The following is a 20,237-nucleotide window of genomic DNA, read 5'->3' on the forward strand; positions in this document are numbered from 1 at the left end:
TTTCAAACTTGCTAACTAAATGGGAAGAGGGAAGATATGGACACAATACTCCCAGTTTCTTTTCAGATATTCATAGGCACAGAATAAAACTTTGCTGGGGAATATGATTTATTTCATGTCAAAACATATTTGTTTGTTGCATATTAAATGTAAAAATAAAAATAAACTTGTATAGACAATTTTGGTAGAGAGAGATGTTAAGATTGTGTTTCAGTTATATTTTACTTTGATATTACAAATTCTAAATCGTCTCAGCTGAAAATCAAAGCATTTGAAAAAGAGTAATGGTTGTAAAGTAATTACTTAGGAATTGGTGCTGGGACTTCTGGAATAGCAGGTACTGGATTTACAAGTGGTTCATTGTATTTGTCTTTCCCTGGGCATTGGTCTGATGTGGAGGGGTTTTTAGGGAAAGGGCGAATATATGGCTTGGGTAGGTGAATAAGTCCTGGGCGAGCTATGCTAGGTTGTGTTTGTCCATCTGGTAGGCTGGGCTTAGCATCATTTAAAGGTTTCGTGCCTTCTTTTCCTTCAGTTACTGGAATGGCTGTGGAGTCTTCTCCAGAGGGTAAATATGTAATTTTGCCTATTGTTCTACCTTTGTGATGGCATTCGTGGTGCTGATGCTGATGCTGGTGGTCATGTTCATGGCTTTCGCTGCTCTCATGATCATGCTTATGTCCATCCTTGTGGCCATCATGATGATGTTTATGTCCATTCTTGTGGTCATGTTTGTGGCCATGCTTGTGATTGTGTTCATGATGAGTGTGTCCATCATGTTTTTCACCTTTCTTTCCATGTTGATGTTGATCAGTGTGATTCTGATGAGTTTGCTCTTCACCAACAGTATCCTGTAAAATAGCCATTATATATTATTTATATGTGTCTTTCAGGTTGCTCTTGCTGATTATGAAGTGCAAACAACCACATTTTATCTTTTTAAAATTGTGGCTACTTGAAACTTCTTCTAGCATAAATATAAGTCTACAGATCACATAAAGCATTGCAACTCTTTGGTGACTATACTGAAAAAGCTAATGCTCTTATGAATTAAGTAACCAACTACTTTAGCAATATTCTTCTCATGCAGAGGAGGGAAAAGAGATAATACCGGACTTTTATATCTGTTTTCAGACCCTTCAATACAGGCCACTATGGATCCCTTCAGGTATGATGGATGTTACTTAAATATGTCTCAACCTTGTCATTCGCTGCTTATAGCATTTAGGAGACAGAGATCCCATTGCAAGTTTATTTTAGAAACGGTTTTAGTTAATTATTATAGCTGATAACCTTTAATTATCCTTTAAAATAATTCATTGTCCGAAGACCCGAAGGGTACTACACAACTATTGTAGGATAAATGAGACCATGACAAACATAAAAATAAAATACATATGTATTGAGTGAATATTGAATGAATAAAACATTTTAAAAAAAACAAGTAAACGATCTTATCAACAGAAGAAGAATGGCAGCAAAATGTGTGCGTGGTGGAACGAATGTGTGTAAGGATGAACGGAAAATTTCCAGCTATTCCTTTACTTATTATATACAATTCCTTTCTCTCAAAAGGGTTACAGTGACTCTTAAAATGTATGTATAGCTGTAGTCAGCAGATACTTTAATTAGCACTCTCTTTTGTTAGGATGAGTTTAAAGGTCTCTTGTTTACCCTTTGAATGACAGGGGCTGGAAAAGGGTAACCATTTTGAGGGGACATTCTTAATATAACATCCAAACGAAATAAAAGAACTCTGAGGGTGCTAAATATGGGTAGTCTTGAGCAGTGTTCTCCAACCTTTAAGCACCGGTGAAAAGAGGAGAAATATTTTGCGGACCGGCATCAGCCAGAAATAAAACCCAATGGTATGTGTGAGAGATGCAGTGTGTGTGTGTGTATGGAAGGCAGTGTGTGTGTATGGAAGGCAGTGTGTGTGTATGGAAGGCAGTGTGTGTGTATAGGGAGCAGTTTGTGTGTATGGGGGCAGTGTGTGTGTGTGTGTATTGGGGGCAGTGTGTGTATATAAGGGAGAATGATTGTGGGTCTGTGGGGATGGAGGGTGGATTAGTAAATATATATATATATTTTTAATTAAAAAAAAAGTTATTTTGATATTCCCCCTCCCTGCTTACCTCTGTCTTGGAGGGGGCATACCTTGCAGTCCCTGGTTGTCCCAGTGGTGAGAGTGAACTCTAGTAGCCTCAGGAGCTGCTAGAGTTCACTCTTGCGAGATTCAGAGCATTGCCTTGGTAACCGCAGCAATGCTCCGAGCACGCGAGAGAAGATCCCGGTGGAGCTGCAGGTAAGAGCTCCCCCGGGTCCTCTCTCCTTCCCTCCCCTGCCGGCTGCCAGCAGTACACTGCGATCAGGCCGGAGAGCGAGATCTCTGATCTCCCTTCCGGTCCTGCAGAGCCGGCAGGGGAGAGGGAGGCACATTTCCCAGTGCTATGATCATAAGATCGTAAGATCGTAAGATCATAGCACCGGGGAAATATTTTGCGGCAATTTGCCAATCCGCAAAACTTTTCACCCGATGGTAAAGTTGGGTGAAAGCTTTTGGGAACCGGCAATAAGTTCTTGCGGACCGGCACCGATCCGTGGCCCGAGGGTTGGGGACCCCTGGTCTAGAGGGTACAATATATAATCCTGGTGTACTACATTTAAAATAAAACAAAAATCTTCACAGCTCCTGACCACACACCTCACCCCTCTGTTCGCTCACCTTTTTATTATTATTATTATTGCAATTTATATAGCGCCAACAGATTCCATAGCGCTTTACAATATTAAGAAGGGGATTTAACTATAAATAGGACAATTACAAATAAACTTACAGGAACAATAGGTTGAAGAGGACCCTGCTCGATCGAGCTTACATTCTATAGGCTTTTCACTTAATACACAGTGCACAAAACCTAGATTTGCGAGTTCAATTGACTGGTATTGCCAGCAGAGCCAAAACCTAAACTGCAGGTTGCATTGACTGGTATTGCATGACCATCCCTGATGGTCCAGTGTGTAGAGCCTCTATGCTGGATGCATACCTAGTATGTCTTCCACAAGCTCCAGAGTGATAGTATCAAAATGTTGCCATGGTAACTTGCAGCAACACTCTGAACTGCCCAGTGCTCACGTAAGCCATATACTAGGTCTGCAACCGGCAGAAGGTGCATGCAAGTGCAAGGTCAGACTGCGAATACAAAGGGAAACAAATTATGCTAGCTGCATAGTGTGTGTTGAATACAAGAATATTGAAGACAAGTTATTCACACAAATGTCTAATTCTAAATAAATTTATACTAAAAACAATTAAATTAAATTAATTATATTTTTTTCCATACCTCTGCCTTAAAAAGGTTGCAGGTGATTGTCACACTTGGGTTGTTTGGTGCGCTCCAGTGTGCTATGCCACGGCTTTTGCAGTAGCCGGTTTCCTAGATGGGGTTGGGGGAAGTAATGTGAAATCAGTATTGGCAATAGCATCAATATTAAGAAACTGACAGCATACCCAGAACTAATAATATAATATAAGTATAAAAAACGTTTACCAACAGATAATGTGATTATACATATTTTTAGATTCAGGGTAAGTAATTCATATAATACGTTTCTTGAAAAGACTGATTTGGGGATCTCTGAACATGGGAGAAATTAGGGAGTGGAGGATGGTAGGATTGTGGAGGGACAAGATCCTAGAACAGAAAAGTAGGGCAAAGAGAATAGAAATGAACAAGACATTTATTGGAATAAGTGGTTAGGAAAGAAAAGGGGAAAAAAAATCAGATCTTAAATATTTTAGAGAAGTAAGAGAGGCTAGATGGGTTTGGCAAGCCATAGATGTCCAGATCAAAGGTTTAGACATAATAGGAAAACTATATTCTTGACGACGGCTTATCTTTGCCTATGCCAGTAACTGTGCCATTATGCAATTCTATAATTTCTTTTGTAGATCTTAATAGAGAATGATTTTCTTTGTTGACCTGTTTAAGATTGTGACGGACTGCCTTGCAACCCGAACGGGTACCTCCATCAATCGCTGCTTCCTAGTACTTGCGAGTACCATAAGCACCGTAAACCCCACGAACCGCCGCAGCTTGCTTGGGGTCTCGCTGTCCTCCACCCACCCTGGACCCAAGACCAGGATCCAACTTCCAGTGGGTAGACCTCCCCTAGTCCAGAGAGCATAGCAGGAACAGCTCTTAGAAGAGCTAGTGATTATACCCAGGGGACTATTGTGATATAGCAATCCCCAGAGTGTATGTAGTTCTCCAATCCCCCAAACATGAGCCGAAACTTCATGAAGGTGCAGATGATCTGAGCTTTATGGTTCAGGTTGTCTTTTATACAATTCTTTTGACAAGAGGAACACCCCCTGGACCTGATGGGACACAGGAACACAAACCAGAACAAAAATACAGTTTGTGACACTCCCATGTACAGCACACAATCTCTCCCCTCTGCTTGGGAGATAATTGAGTAAAGTACTGTAAGTAACTCAATTATCTCCAGGCAGAAAAAACAAATTTTCACAAAGTTCAGAAATTACCCTAAAACATAAAATAACCCCAGATAGCCCTCATCTGGGCGAACAACATATCCAAAAAGATCAGAGTAGGGGTTCAAATGTTTCATGGAAGTCTCTTTTTGACCGACTGCACTCATGGCTTCATGCCCAAAATAGTTCCAGAGAATTACGCTGTGCGGCCGGTCTATTTCAACAGTTGAAGTAACGTTCAAATAGTCGAACGGAGCCAATCGTGCACAGAGTCAGTGAGTGTATCCGGTTCAGTAGATTACTTCTACCGAACAGCACTCCGTTCATGCCATTCCAGTTGAACCTAACTGGAGGTGGAAGTTCGTGCCGTTGAGTGTCTGATTTTAGTTCCATTTGCTCTACGACAAAACACAGCTGGACGCGTTCAACTAAACAAGATGGCCACCGCCACGTGTTCGACTAAACGAACGGCGACCACCCAGCCATTCGTCAATTAAGCTGCGGTTAACCACAGCTTCTGGGAAGTTAACAGACTGCACACTCCACTTGCAGGTGGTCCGGCTGTTCAACAGTTTGTTTGGTAAACAAACACCATAAGCCTAATCCATTCGGTAAGCTTCATATACTGCACCATAGAAGGGAAAAGGCAAGAACAGGGTTTTATCCCCAAAGTTCACCAAAAGACCATAGTCACAGGGCAAGAGGCTGGCAAACAGGCCTCTCCAAAACCCAGTGACGAAGGTGCTTTCGTCACAAAGATGTTTTCAGAGCTCAGGTTGTACTGTATGGCTAGTTATCAGTTTTGGATTAAAGGCAATTGTCACTTCTCTGGAAATTAACTACTTAAATGGTTATTACTCTAAAGTGAGAATTGTTGGGATTTGAAAGCCATTTCAAAGTGAATTTAAAGTTGTAGACCAAGAGAGAACTGGAAACAATCACAAAGTCACCTATGCTTTTGTCCATATGTCACCTATGAATTTGTCCATGTTTGACTTAAAGGAACACTATAGGGCCAGGAACACAAATATGTATTCCTAACCCTGTAGTGTTAAAAACACTTTTTAGGTCCCTTGCCCACTTAAATATAGTAAAAACACAAATTATTTCCAGCACCGCATGTGTCCACCACCACTGGCTCCATCCCTGATCCACTTCCTTGGCTGACATCATTAGAATTTATTATCTCAGCCAATCACACTGCTTTCCCATAGGAAAATAGTGGCTTGGTGGAGATTGTCAATTCTGATGATCTCAGCCAAGGAGGTGGGGAGGGTGGGCAGAGCCAAACACCACCCTGGTCAATCTGCATCTCCTCATAAAGATGCATTGAATCAATGCATCTCTATGGGGAAAGTTCAGCATCTCCATGCAGGGCGTGGAGACGCTGAACGTCAGTGTTGCTCATTGTGCAGCACTGACTCATTGGCGGATCGGGGGCGAATGGGGGCAAGAAAATAGTGATGCCGAGGCTCTCCTCTGCCAGCCCATACAGGGCTGGTGCTATCCAAGCGCCAGCCCTGCTGTTTGCCTTCACGGAGCGGAGATCAGTGATCTTCCTCCTCTACCCACAGGCACATTGCTGGCAGCCGGCAGGAGAGAGAACCCGGGGAAGCTCTTACCTGCAGCTCCGCCAGGGTTCTCCTCTCGCAAGCACGGAGCGTTGCTGCGGTTACCATGGCAACGCTCTGTTCTTGCGAGAGTGAACTCTAGCCTGAGTTGCAGGTTAGAGTTCACTCCCCCACTAAAACCGCCAGGGACTGGAAAGAAAGCAATGTCTCCCCCTCCCTCAACAAAGGTAAGAAGAGAGGGGGGGACATTATCTATATTTATTTCGTTATTATTTAATAATAAAAAAAGTATCTTTAATCTGCCCCCCCTAAACCCTCACACAAACTATAACCCCCTACACACAGCACCACACACAAATATACAGCCCCCCCAACACACACAGCCCCCCTTACACACACACACAGCCCCCCTTACACACACAGCCCCCTTACACACTGCCCCCCTTACACACTGCCCCCCTTACACACTGCCCCCCCTTACACACACACTGCCCCCCTTACACACACACAGTCCCCCTTACACACACAGCCCCCCCTTACACACACTGCCTCCCCTTACACAGAGCCCCCCTTACACACAGCCCCCCTTACATACACAGCCCCCCTTACATACACAGCCCCCCTTACACACACTGCCCCCCATTCACACACTGCCACCCATAAACACACATAGCCCCCAAATACACACAGCCCCCCCCCCTTACACACATAGCCCCTAATACACAAACTGCCCCCCCTTAAATACATAGCCTCAATACACACACTGCCCCCCATACACACACAGCACCCCTCACACAAAAACACACTGCGCCACTCACACACAAACACACTGCTCCCAATACACACACTGCACCCTTTACACACAAACACACTGCTCCCAATATACAAATTGCTACTCCATACATACATTGCACCCCTCTCACACGCGCACTACCCCTCCATACACATACTGCGACCCTCACACACTGCACCCCTCACACACATACACACACACTACAGACCCTATCCCGGTAGACGCTGGGTAAGTTATCAAACATTTTTTTAAACAGTTTGACTACTTACTCTGGGAGGGGGCCACAGCAACTTCTGGCACCAAGACCACTACAGAGAGCTGTAGTGGTTATTGTGCCTGGATTGTCTTAAAATGATCTGCCAGTGCCCCTCCCGGGATTAGCTTCTGGCTCCGCCACTGCACTGACTTAGGAAGCACCTCTAGTAGACATGTGCAAATAGGTTAGCTCTGAATTTTGGCAGTTCGGATGCTTTGGAATGTCGAAGTGCTTCAGATTTCTGAAAAGTGGCAAAACAAAAAAGGGATGGAAAATTACGGGAATGATGACAGGAATCTAACCCTACCCCTACCCCTAACCTTAACCCTTCCCCTAACCCTAGATGTGTAAGTGGTTTTGGCTGTTAGGGTTAGGGGTTAAGGGTTATTGGTAGGGTTAGGGGTTAGGGGTTAGGGTTAAGGAATTACCGAAGTCCCGAAGTCCCGAAGTCCCAAACTGAACCAAGGTGCGAATTACCGGAGTCCCAAATTGCCGAAGTCCCGAATTTCGGAAGTGCCTAACTGAAACAAATTTTTTGCCCATGCACATCCCTAACCTCTAGAGGTCACCTGAGTAGTGGCCACTAGAGGTGTTCTGCGGCTGTAATGTAAACACTGCCTTTTTTGTGAAAAGGCAGTGTTTAACCCTTTAAGGACACATGACAAGTCATAATTCCCTTTTATTTCAGAAGTTTGGTCCTTAAGGAGTTAAAGCAAAAGGCCTGCATTTACAGGTTATAGACACCAGAACAACTACAATAAGCTGTAGTTGTTCTGGTGACTACACTGTCCCTTTAAATGTGAAATTCACTTAGAACTTTGATGTTGCCTTTTCTTTTAAATTTATATTAAAGATTTAGAAATTAAATTATAGTTCTGGCACATATTGCAAATATGGAATTGGCAGATATGTTGTTTATTCCTCCTCCTCTCTGTCCTGACAGCTAGGTGTAAAGGACAGTGCTTGTAATGAAGGAGTTAAGATGGAGGTTCCAAGATGCAAGATAAAGTGGAATTAATTTTTACATTTAATTTTATTTTTCACACCTCACGAATATCGATTAAATATAGAAATAAGTAAGCACTGTAAGGCTTTCGCATGGGGCTATAAAATCTGGATGGTTGGGAGGCCTGAAATTGAATCATACACAGAAATCATTAGACTTAAACATTCTATTTCTGCACAGATACAAACCGTGCTGTAAATTCATATGTGAACCCCCTCCCAACAGTATGCCATTATAATATTAACTTGAAAAGCGCATATACCTGCTTATTGGAACAAAGAAACAAACATTTTACACTTACTGCTATTTTGCAGCTCACAGGTGGGCAGACAGTAAGGTCTCCAGATGTTTTATTACAGGAAGACTCCTTAATTGTAAATTCCACATGGTAGGCTAATCCTGCAACCACCTTTCAAAATCAAAACCAAAAGATTATTGAATTAAAAACTTTATTTTTGCATATATACACACAAACAGAAAAAAAAAAAGTTACCAACCCAGGTGGCTTTGCCAGACCTCTCTAATATTACAATGTACACCTGCTACTTGATTTAAGGTATGACATCTGGGGATAAATAATTAAACCATCACCAGTGCAAGAGCAGTGGTGGCTCATCCACAGGGGTACTTACTGCAGTGCCCCACAAGATAATTATTATAATTAAAAAAAAAAAAATGTATTGCCAGCTGTAAAAGAGAAAACTACTTTAGGTACCTCTTGCACTTTGTGTTTTATTTTCTTATTCTTTGAGGTTACAGTTATAGTTTATTTGTATTGATTGCATGACAAAGCTAAAAAAAAAACACACTAATAAACACCATAATAACAAAAAGCTGACACGTCTGACATTATTTCCCTTTGGAAAATGGACTACTTTCATATTCCCTTTAGAAATTATAGACATACACCATAGAGCATTGCAGTACTATATTTTCCCTGTTTTCTTCCACGTTCACACTGTCCTTTTTTAAAAAAAAAATATATATATAAAGACAGCTTTATTTGGCCTTTTGGGGACATAAAGATAAGAATTTGAAAAAAAAAGAAGACTTCTGATAGGTATGTATAACTTTTACTTTACAGTTGTATTTCCTCCCTTACTGTGATAGGGTGACGGGGTAGGTAGGGTCATTTATTTTTTTATTGGGTGTTGCGGGGAGGGGTGGACAATAGCATGTCTACCTGTCTTAGTTAATTAATTTGAGCCTGTATAATTTCACAGGCCCCATCCCCTTTCTAATGACTGGATAGCATCTAAGTGCATTCCCCATAGGAAAGTATTGCTACAATGCTTTCCTATGGGGATATTACTGACACTGGATGACCTCATTCATGAGGACATCCAGCATTAGTTAGGCGACCAAAAGACACTTAACCACCAGTAAGTGCCTCTAGCGGCTGTCTGATCATTACAGGACTAAGGGGGACAGAGACACTGCACCAAGACCACTATTAGTGTTCTTTTAAATACTGAAACTTTAGAAAAGTCTGTTTTAATGGGTTATGGCATTTATGAAAATAGAGAAGCTCAGTCTATAGGAATCCTATTAGAATTTCTGGTCGATGGTGGTGGCAGAGGTGTTTGAGCTACATTTATAGACCTGGAATGTTCAGCCTAATTAAGGCCATGTTTATACGTCATTGTAGCTTTTATAATCACATTCTCTGTGCAACTATCTAGAAAAAATAATATATATATATATATATATATATATATATATATTTTATTATTATTTTTTAAATTAAAATAAAGACCTAGGCAGCATTTGTTTAGAAAAACAAGCTTTTCTTACCTGTACTGCCCCCTTTGTGATTTTTTCCAGTATAAAATACTTAACACTGCTGCTGTTATTGTTGAAATGTTCTAGGCCAAGCTTTGCAATATCCTGAAATTTTGTGTCATTCAAAGGTCTGGCAATAGGACACCCAGGACAGCCGCTGAAAGGTGGCGTAACTGTATTTGTGTACAAAGAAAACAAGTTACAAAAACGTGTTGCATGGCACAAAAGTGAGTCCCACACCTTCTAACACAGCACAAAAATTGTATTAATGAGTCGTCTTTTGCAGGGTTATTCACTAAAATGAGAATTTGCAGGTATTTAAAGTGAATTCAAAGTAAATTTCAAATCTAAGGCCAAAATAGCTAAACTGAAAACAGTATTGACTTTTCTCTTATTTGGCTACTTTGGCCCACGTTTTAAAATTCACTTTGAATTCGGTTTCAGTTTCCAGTAATTCTCACTTTCATGAATAAGTAACCTTGACAAAATGTCCAGTCAAATGGTATAATAGCTAGGTGTCATTTGCTGCATAGTGGCATGAAGTGTGACATTATACACGCTACCATCATTTTGGATGTGTACAAACATTGAGGGAATTAAATTGTATTTACATAGATATGTCATGATCTCCCTTAATACTTGAGGGCCTCCTTGCAGAATGCAAAAATAGTCTGCCATGCTTTGCATTATGTAAATGCTTACAATCCTGGAGGAGTTAAACTCTGTACTTGCATTTACACATATCTGTCAGTGCTCCCTTATGATCTAAGGCACATGTCTGAATGAGACAGGTTGCACTGGAATTACTTAGTACTTAAAGGTGTACGCCAACCCTATGATTTATTTTTTCAATTTAGAATATCCTATTGGGCCTTACTACTTATACCTCCTCCCTCCCCCATTATAGATTAAAAATAAATAAATAAATAAAATCAACATTTAGTGGCTGTTCCCTAACAATTATCTCTTTTTTGGGGGCACCATGGCCGGATTTCCGAATCGCATAGCACACAAAACTGTCCGTCCTTTGTTGGTTTCGGTTGTTTTGTCATATTGTTATGCGGCCATATGGGCATACAGAGTCAAGGAATTCTAAAGAACCTCTATTTGCCCAAAATTTTGACAAATTGCAATTTGAAACCAAATCACAAGTCTATTAGAAGCCATTGTACTGGAAGCTCAACCTCTAATACAGTCGAATAAACCTGTTCACATTGCTTTATCTTTAACTTACATGAAAGTGTATACTATTATATTGGTTATTAACCCCTTAAGGACCAAACTTCTGGAATAAAAGGTAATCATGACATGTCACACATGTCATGTGTCCTTAAGGGGTTAAATAAAGCAAGAATTCAAAGTAACTTTAAAATTTAAGGTCAAAATAGTTAAAGAGATCCTATAGTTTTGGAATACAAAGTTGTACTCTGGTCCACCACTCCCTCGCTGCCCCCCTTGCTGTACATTAAGGGTTAAAATAAGAACTTTTTTTACTTACCTGGTTCCAGCGCCAACCTCCCTAGGTGCTGGGTTGATGCTCCGCCTCATCCAACATCATCTGACGCAATGACCTAATGCACATGCGTGGCGAATGCTGTGAGCGCATTATGGCCCTCCCCATAGGAAACCACTGAGGCATGAGGGCATCAGGCGTCAGTTAGGCCACCAAGAGTCCGGTAAGCTCCCGTTATGTTTTACATTGCAGGACTAAGTGGGGCAGGACATTGCACCCAGACCTCTTCAATGAGCTGAAGTGGTCTGGGTGTCTATAGTGTCCCTTTAAATTGTAAAAAAAAAAAATCTCTAACTTAGCTATGCTTTAAGTTCAGCTACTCTGGCCTTAAATTTTATTCAGTTTGAAATCTCCCTTTAGTAAATAACCTTATATGTTTTGAGATACAAATGCCTTATACACAGTAATTCTAGGCAAATTTCTATTAGCTTTTGAAGATTACATGCTAGTATTAGTTAATTACATACCTGGTTTCAAAGTACAATCATAGCTGTAGAGGTGTACAATTCGAAACGGTTTATTAATGTGAAATATCACCTTGCATTCCCCATGAACCTTAAAGACAAAATAAATAATTGCTTAAATTGTAAATATGAAAAATGTTTTAAAGAGGTAACACATTTTTATATATCCATTACTTGAGCTGTCTATATGACTTTCCTATTATATTTCCTATAATATTCCTATATATTACTTGAATCTGCAAATTGCATGCATGGAATGTATTGCCTAAATTGTTAATTATGCTTTACAGAAAACAGAATTCATAAAATGCTGGTTATCAATTATGGGAAACAAATCATAATTTAGCTGTTTAGTGAATGAACACTCTTCCTGTATATAATTCATCAATTGCCTCTTACATAGCCACAATAGGATCATTCCCTAGACATTGTTCCCACCCTAGTAGACCCTTAAAATGGAGCTCATTCTCAGGCCAGATGGGACTTTTTTAGCGACTGGGTTTGGGTTATTTCAGTGGCTGGATGAGCCGACTGTGGGAGCTGACTCACACTGCTTGGGACTGGTATGTAAGAAATAGTCTTTACACTGACCTCCATACATTGAGTCCTTGCAATCTCACAACCTGACCTTTGTTTACCGACTCAAGGCATTGGTTGATATGCTCTTCTAATATGCATAAACCTAATCATATAGTGCAGGTTGTTTCTCTTTTTATATTATACTATTTGATTTGCTATTATTCCTTTTGTCTAAAAATCCACCCTCAGCTCATTATGCTGTTTAAAGGGACACTAAAGGCAACAAAACATATTTAGCTTAATGAAGCAGTTTTGGTGTATAAATCATCCACAGGCATCATCTCACTGCTCAATTCTTTGCCATTTAGAAGTTAAATTACTTTGTTTTTGCAGCCTTAGCCACATCCCCCTGCATATGACTTTCACAGCCTTTCTAAACACTTCCTATAAAGAAAGATCTAATGTTTAAAATTCCTTTATTGCACATTGTATTTAATTTAGAATTTATTATCTTCAGCTCTGTTAATAACCTGCTACAGTATGCAGGAGCCTACTATGTGTGATTCAATTAAGTTCGATTAACATTGAAGGAGAGAACAACTTCTACAGCACATTAAAATCTGATTGAAATTTAAATCATTTGTTTCATGCAGGCTGTGTGAGTCACAGCCAGGGAAGGTGTGCCTAGGGATGTATAAACAGAACTGATTTAACTTCTGAATTGCAGAGAATTGAGTAGTGAGACTGCGGGGGTCATGATTTATACACTAAAATGGCTTCATTAAGCTGAAGTTGTTATATTGCCTATAGTATCCCTTTAAATCTAGCAAAACAGTCATGCAGTTTTCAGTATACAGCATGTATTTTACCAGAAGGTTTAAACTAAGCATCTAAAACCATGCAGAAAATGGTAGGTTAAAGTGAATACGTAGATCTATTTGATCAGATCAATTGCTACTTATGTATACATGCATACAATTAGCATTCCTTTTGAAGACATTGAAACATATACTAGAGCAGTGGTTCCCAAACCAGTCCTCATCAGGGCCGGATTAACATAGGGCAGTGATGGCGAACCTTTTTGAGCCCGAGTGCCCAAACCGCAATACATGCCAACTTTTTTTTCCTTAAATTGCGTGTGTGTGTGTGGGGGGGGGGGGGTGCGTGTGTGTGGGGGAGGGTGCGTGTTGTATGTGTAAATGAGGGGTGCTGTGTGTGTGTATGAGGGGTGCTGTGTGTGTGTGTGTGTGGGGGGGGGTGCTGTGTGTGCGGGGTGCTGTGTGTGTGGGGGGGGTGCTGTGTGTGTGTGTGGGGGGGGTGCTGTGTGTGTGTGGGGGGGGTGCTGTGTGTGTGTGGGGGGGGTGCTGTGTGTGAGTGGGGGGGGTGGTGTGTGTGTGTGGGGGGTGCTGTGTGTGGGGGGGGGGTGCTGTGTGGGGGGGGGGGGTGCTGTGTGTGGGGGGGTGCTGTGTGTGGGGGTGTGCTGTGTGTGGGGGTGTGCTGTGTGTGGGGGGAGTGCTGGGTGTTTGGGGGGGGAGTGCTGGGTGTTTGGGGGGTGCTGTGTGTTTGGGGGGGTGAGGTGTGTTTGGGGGGGTGCTGTGTGTGTTTGGGGGGTGCTGTGTGTGTGTTTGGGGGGGTGCTGTGTGTGTGTTTGGGGGGGTGCTGTGTGTGTGTTTGGGGGGTGCTGTGTGTGTGTGGGATGGGTGCTGTATGTGTGTGAGAGGGGTGCTGTATGTGTGTGAGAGGGGTGCTGTATGTGTGTGAGAGGGGTGCTGTGCTGTGGGGGGGTAAGGGGTACTGTGTGGGGGAGATGGGGTACTGCTGGGGGGGTAGGGGTACTTCTGGGGGTAGGGGTGCTGCTGGGGGGTGGGGTGGGGTGGTGCTGTGGTGGGTAGGGGTGCTGCTGGGGGGGTGGGGTGTTGCTGTGGTGGGTAGGGGTGGTGCTGGGGGGGTGCTGGGGGGGTGGGGTGCTGCTGGGGGGGGTGCTGGGGGGTACGGTGCTGCTGGGGGGGTGGGGTGCTGCTGGGGGGGTACGGTGCTGCTGGGGGGGTACGGTGCTGCTGGGGGGTGGGGTGTTGCTGTGGTGGGTAGGGGTGGTGCTGTGGTGGGTAGGGGTGGTGCTGTGGTGGGTAGGGGTGGTGCTGGGGGGGTGGGGTGCTGCTAGGGGGGTGGGGTGGTGCTGGGGGGTGGGGTGGTGCTGGGGGGGTAGGGTGCTGCTGGGGGGGTGGGGTGGTGCTGGGGGGGGTGGGGTGGTGCTGGGTGCTGTGGTGGGTAGGGGTGGTGCTGGGGGGTAGGGTGCTGCTGGGGGGTAGGGTGGTGCTGGGGGGGTAGGGGTGGTGCTGGGGGGGGGTAGGGGTGGTGCTGGGGGGGTAGGGGTGGTGCTGGGGGGGTAGGGGTGGTGCTGGGGTGGGTAGGGTGCTGGGGGGGTAGGGTGCTGCTGTGGGGGGTAGGGGTGGTGCTGGGGGGGGGTAGGGGTGCTGCTGTGGGGGGTAGGGGTGGTGCTGGGGGGGTAGGGGTGGTGCTGGGGGGGTAGGGGTGGTGCTGGGGTGGGTAGGGTGCTGGGGGGGTAGGGTGCTGCTGTGGGGGTAGGGGTGGTGCTGGGGGGGTAGGGTGGTGCTGTGGGGGGTAGGGGTGGTGCTGTGGTGGGTAGGGTGCTGGGGGGTAGGGTGCTGTGGTGGGTAGGGGTGGTGCTGTGGTGGGTAGGGGTGGTGCTGGGGGGGTGGGGTGGTGCTGGGGGGGTGGGGTGGTGCTGTGGTGGGTAGGGGTGGTGCTGTGGTGGGTAGGGGTGGTGCTGTGGTGGGTGGGGTGGTGCTGGGGGGGTAGGGTGCTGCTGGGGGGGTGGGGGGGTGCTGGGGGGGTGGGGGGGTGCTGGGGGGGTGGGGTGGTGCTGGGGGGGTGGGGTGGTGCTGGGGGGGTGGGGTGGTGCTGGGGGGGGTGGGGTGGTGCTGGGTGCTGTGGTGGGTAGGGGTGGTGCTGGGGGGATAGGGTGCTGTGGTGGGTAGGGGTGGTGCTGGGGGGGTAGGGTGGTGCTGGGGGGGTAGGGGTGGTGCTGGGGGGGTAGGGGTGGTGCTGGGGGGTAGGGTAGTGCTGGGGGGGTAGGGGTGGTGCTGGGGGGGTAGGGGTGGTGCTGGGGTGGGTAGGGTGCTGGGGGGTAGGGTGCTGCTGTGGGGGGTAGGGGTGGTGCTGGGGGGGTAGGGTGGTGCTGTGGGGGGTAGGGGTGGTGCTGTGGGGGGTAGGGGTGGTGCTGTGGTGGGTAGGGGTGGTGCTGGGGGGGTGGGGTGCTGCTAGGGGGGTGGGGTGGTGCTGGGGGGGTAGGGTGCTCCTGGGGGGTGGGGTGGTGCTGGGGGGGTACGGTGCTGCTGGGGGGGTGGGGTGGTGCTGGGGGGTAGGGTGGTGCTGGGTGCTGTGGTGGGTAGGGGTGGTGCTGGGGGGGTAGGGTGCTGTGGTGGGTAGGGGTGGTGCTGGGGGTAGGGTGCTGCTGGGGGTAGGGTGGTGCTGGGGGGGGTAGGGGTGGTGCTGGGGTGGGTAGGGTGCTGGGGGGGTAGGGTGCTGCTGTGGGGGGTAGGGGTGGTGCTGGGGGGGTAGGGTGGTGCTGTGGGGGGTAGGGGTGGTGCTGTGGTGGGTAGGGTGCTGGGGGGTAGGGTGCTGTGGTGGGTAGGGTGCTGTGGGGGGTAGGGTGCTGTGGGGGGTAGGGTGCTGTGGGGGGTAGGGGTGGTGCTGTGGTGGGTAGGGAGGGTGCTGGGGGGGTAGGGTGCTGCTGGGGCGGTGGGGTGGTGCTGTGGGGGGTAGGGGTGGTGCTGCAGGGGGGGTAAGGGTACTTCTGGGGGGGTAGGGGTGGTGCTGTGGTGGGTAGGGTGCTGTGGTGGGTAGGGGTGGTGCTGGGGGGGGGTAAGGGTACTTCTGGGGGGGTAGGGGTGGTGTGTTAGTATCCCACCCCCCTCCTTCTTACCTTCAATGAAGTGTGAGGGGGGGGGGGACACAGCCATCCCTGGTGGTCCGGTGGTGGTAAGTACTGCAGGGGGAGGGATCTGTGTAGCAGCTCCCCCTGTCCTCCCGCGCGATGCTGTGTGGAGCGTTGCCGTGGTAACGCTCGGCAACGCTCCAAACAGCATCGCGCGGGAGTACAGGGGAGCTGCTACACAGATCCCTCCCCCTGCCTCCCGACCCGGAAGCAGAATAGGCGCCTGCCGTTTCGGGCAGGCAGGCGCCTATTCTGCAGTGATGGCGGACCTGTGGCCGCGTGCCCACAGAGAGGGCTCGGCGTGCCACCTGTGGCACGCGTGCCATAGGTTCGCCATCACTGACATAGGGGCTGATGGAGCTGCAGCTTCAGGCCCAGGCCCATGGAATAGGCCCATTTAAAAAAAAAAAAAAGTGTTTTTTTTGTTTTTTTTTGTTTTTTTACACACTACGCTTAGGTTTGCCAACTGACTGGTATTTTAATCCACAGCCAATATTTGAGGCTGCCTTGCCGAGACGGTTTTGACAGTAGTACCGGCAATACAAATGCAAATATTTTCCTCTGTATAAACAGAGATTACTCTGTAATACCAGCACCGGCCAGTAGGGGTCACTGTGTGAGAGGCAGGGATAGGAAGTTACAGCATTTCCCTGCCTCTCTCTATTCACTGATCCGCCGGGGAGCAGTTACACAGCACAGAGAGTATACACAGCAACTCCCAGCCTGCAGAGACAGACTACAGCTCAGGTAAGTGAAGGATGGGGGTAAATGCAGCAGGGAGACATGGGGACACCAAGACACTAAGGGACACTGGGAGATGTTATTACACTGAGACACTTGGGGACACTGGGAAACATGGAGACACTAGGGGACAATGAGACATGGGGACTCTATGAGACATAGGGAGACACATTGGGACACGGAGACACTAGGGACACAGTATCTCCATGTCTCCCAGTGTCCCCATGTCTCCCAGCCAGTGTCTCAGTGTCTCCATGGCTCCCAGTGTCCCCTAGTCTCCCAGTGTCTGTGTCCCCTAGTCTCCCAGTGTCTGTGTACCCATGTCTCACAGTGTCCCCATATGTCTGTGTCCCCATGCCTCACAGTGTTCACATGTCTTCCAGCCAGTGTCCCTAGTGTCTGTGTCCCCATGTCTCCCACTGTCCCTATGTGTCCCAGCCAGCGTCCCTAGTGTATCAGTGTCCCCACGTCTCCGTGTTCCTGGTGTCTGCATGTCTCTCAGTGTTCCCAAGTCTCCCAGTGTCCCCAAGTGTCTGTGTCCCCATGCCTCCCAGCCAGTGTCCCTAGTGTCTCAGTTTCCCCATGTCTCCCTGTGTCCCCATGTCTATGTCCCAACTGTCCCCATGTCTCCCAGTGTCCCCAAGTGCCTGTCTCCCAGCCAGTGTCCCCAGTGTTCCCTAGTCTCCCTGTGTCCCCTAGTCTCCCGGTGTCTGTGTTCCCATGTCTCTGTGTCCCTAGTGTCTTAGTTTCCCCAAATGTTTGTGTCCCCATGTCTCTGTGACCCCATTTCTCCAAGTGTCCCCAAATGTCTGTGTCCCCATGTCTCCCAGTGTCCCCATGTCTGTATCCACAAGTGCCCCCATGTATCCCAGTGTCCCCTGGTCTCTCAGTGCCCCCCGGTCTCTCTGTGTCCCCCGGTCTCTGTGTCCCCCGGTCTCTGTATCCCCATGTCTCACTGTGTCCCCATGTCTCTCAGTGTCTCCTAGTATCCTAGTGACACGGGACACACTGAAACATAGGGACACTGGGAGAAATGAGGACACAGACAATGGGAGACTAGGGAACTGGGTGACATTGGGACACTGACACTAACACTGTGATACATAGGGACACTGATGTCAGGCTGGCCTTCCAATTCTTTGGACAGACATGCCCCCTTTTTGGGCATTTTCGCCCCTTTTGGCAGTTTTGGTCATGTGATTCGCGTCAGTGGCCCACCCTTTTACCCCGCTCATTGACTTCCTGCTTCATTGGACACTGCTGTTAGGGGGTATGGATTTATTTGAAAGATGAAAGCATAAATTAGAGAGAGATTAGCATAGAGTATGTGTTTTCTTATAGCTGCATCTTTTGAGTTTCACTCCAATACCAACTCCATCAGATACACGACGCTTGAGAGGTATGACTGTTTTAGTGTTTTTGGTCGATAAATTCTGTAATTAGGCCCCATCATAATTGTCAGCACCAGGCCCACTGGGCTCTTAATCTGGCCCTGGTCCTCATGGTCCACAAACAGTCCAGGCTTTGTCAGTATCTCCATTTAAATAAAAAAAAAGGGAAATACATAAATCCTGGATTGTTGATAGGCCACAGAGACTGGTTTGGGAACCACCGGACTAGAGAATTGTCCAGCTACATGTACTTACAGCTTCATATGGCCGTTTAGGCTGACAGTCCTTCCAGTTTTCTCTGCTCAATACATGGCATTGTGTTTCGAGCACATCCAGCGTCAGATAATACACAGAACCAACTTTTTCCTGCAAAACAAATTTTAATATTGTTTATATGTTTGTTCTAGTTACTGTGCTACTGAATCATAGTACAGCAATTTATTTTCAGCATTGTTTCCAAGTGCTTCATAGAAACACATGTACGGTAAGTGTCTGGCATTAGGTAAGTGTTAAATCAAACACAATTACATTGTTAATATCTTTTTATTTGCAAACAGGTTTTCATAACATTTAACAATCTTTGTTTGCTACAAGTCCATAACCTCCTCTCATTAGTTGATCCAAAATGTAGACATATGGCAAGAGAGACTGTCAAACAGGGAAATGTGAATTGATTTACAGACAGCAGCATCGATGATCAGATTTGATTTGATTTTTTTTTTCAAAATAATGTAGAAGTACATGCTATTCAATACATAAAATCTGTAACAAAAATGTATTTAAAAAAAAAAAGAATATTTCAGTTCATCTTGAAGAAGAAGAACATTAGTGGTATAATCTAAAAGTTCATAATTTTGCATGAGCAAATGACAAATTCCATGCTCACTTACAAAAATAAAACCAATACAAAAAAACATGTTTTCTATTACCTATTTGATATTTTGAGAGATGTATTTTTATATTTATGTTAACATTAATTTCCACAAGTGAAACAAATTTTTACCTGAAATTGTTCCTGCGCATTGGTAATGCGTTTTAGTCCTAAGACAAATCCCTCTCTGCGGTCTGCATTTAGTTGTCGCAGCGATAAATCTGCAGCAGCCTCTGCTCCTGGGTCGTTGCAAGGGATGGAGGCCAGCGGAGGTTCGGGGGACTGTGTGGGAACTGCTCTGGAGAAGAGCAGCTGTGTGCTCACTAATATTAAAACTGCAAGTGTCATCCTTCTAAATAGAAGGGTGCATAGAATGAGTCTCAGTGGGTATAATAGTCGGACTCAATACAGTTTTAGGCAAGTGTGCAAAATAAAAAATGTTATCTCTCACTTATATAGATTGGTACTCTGCAAAATTCAGACTCCCCTTTTAACTATTTACCAATAATACCAAACAAAGAAGAGTCAATGATTAGCAGAATATCTAACAAAAGCTTGCAAAATCAGGATAAAGTTAAAAAGTCAATTATGTCTGTATTCCATATGCCCGTATGTTTTGTAAAAGCAGTCTATGCATATTAGGCATTGGACAGCTAGCTACACATTCAATGTTATTCACTAAAGACTGGATTTTGTCCAAATAGTGAAAATGACAGAATTCTGACCACAATGAAAATCTCATATTCAGATCGGAATTCGTTCTTACCTAGGAAATCTGCAGCAATAGCCCATATGCATTCAGTGTCTGGATAAAGACCAGTGCTTTTGCATCTATATTCTAAACAAAGTATAAGATTCAGAATATTCACAAAGC

At 45.6% G+C, this 20,237-nt stretch overlaps 1 protein-coding gene across 1 annotated transcript; it reads right to left on the bottom strand.

Moving 5' to 3' along the window:
- Nucleotides 1-203: 203 nt before the first annotated feature.
- On the bottom strand, nt 204-19,801 carry LOC134586851 (fetuin-B-like). The gene is made up of 7 exons (XM_063442729.1): nt 19,496-19,801; nt 18,748-18,858; nt 11,887-11,974; nt 9,919-10,079; nt 8,426-8,533; nt 3,345-3,437; nt 204-851 (listed from the first exon to the last, which is right to left on the bottom strand). The coding sequence occupies exons 1-7, from the start codon at nt 19,709-19,711 to the stop codon at nt 300-302; spliced, it is 1,329 nt and encodes a 442-aa protein (XP_063298799.1). The 5' UTR covers nt 19,712-19,801; the 3' UTR covers nt 204-299.
- Nucleotides 19,802-20,237: the final 436 nt, after the last annotated feature.

The sequence above is a fragment of the Pelobates fuscus genome, chromosome 2 (assembly GCF_036172605.1).
Source record: "Pelobates fuscus isolate aPelFus1 chromosome 2, aPelFus1.pri, whole genome shotgun sequence".
NCBI lineage: Eukaryota > Metazoa > Chordata > Amphibia > Anura > Pelobatidae > Pelobates > Pelobates fuscus.

Coding starts and splice junctions, on each gene's coding strand:
- LOC134586851 (XM_063442729.1), bottom strand. CDS start 19,711: ATGACACTTGCAGTTTTAATATTAGTGAGCACACAGCTGCTCTTCTCC. Junction 18,859..19,495: donor ATGCGCAGGAACAATTTCAG/GTAAAAATTTGT, acceptor TTTGTTTTGCAG/GAAAAAGTTGGTTCTGTGTA. Junction 8,534..9,918: donor TCACAAAGGGGGCAGTACAG/GTAAGAAAAGCT, acceptor TGATTTTGAAAG/GTGGTTGCAGGATTAGCCTA.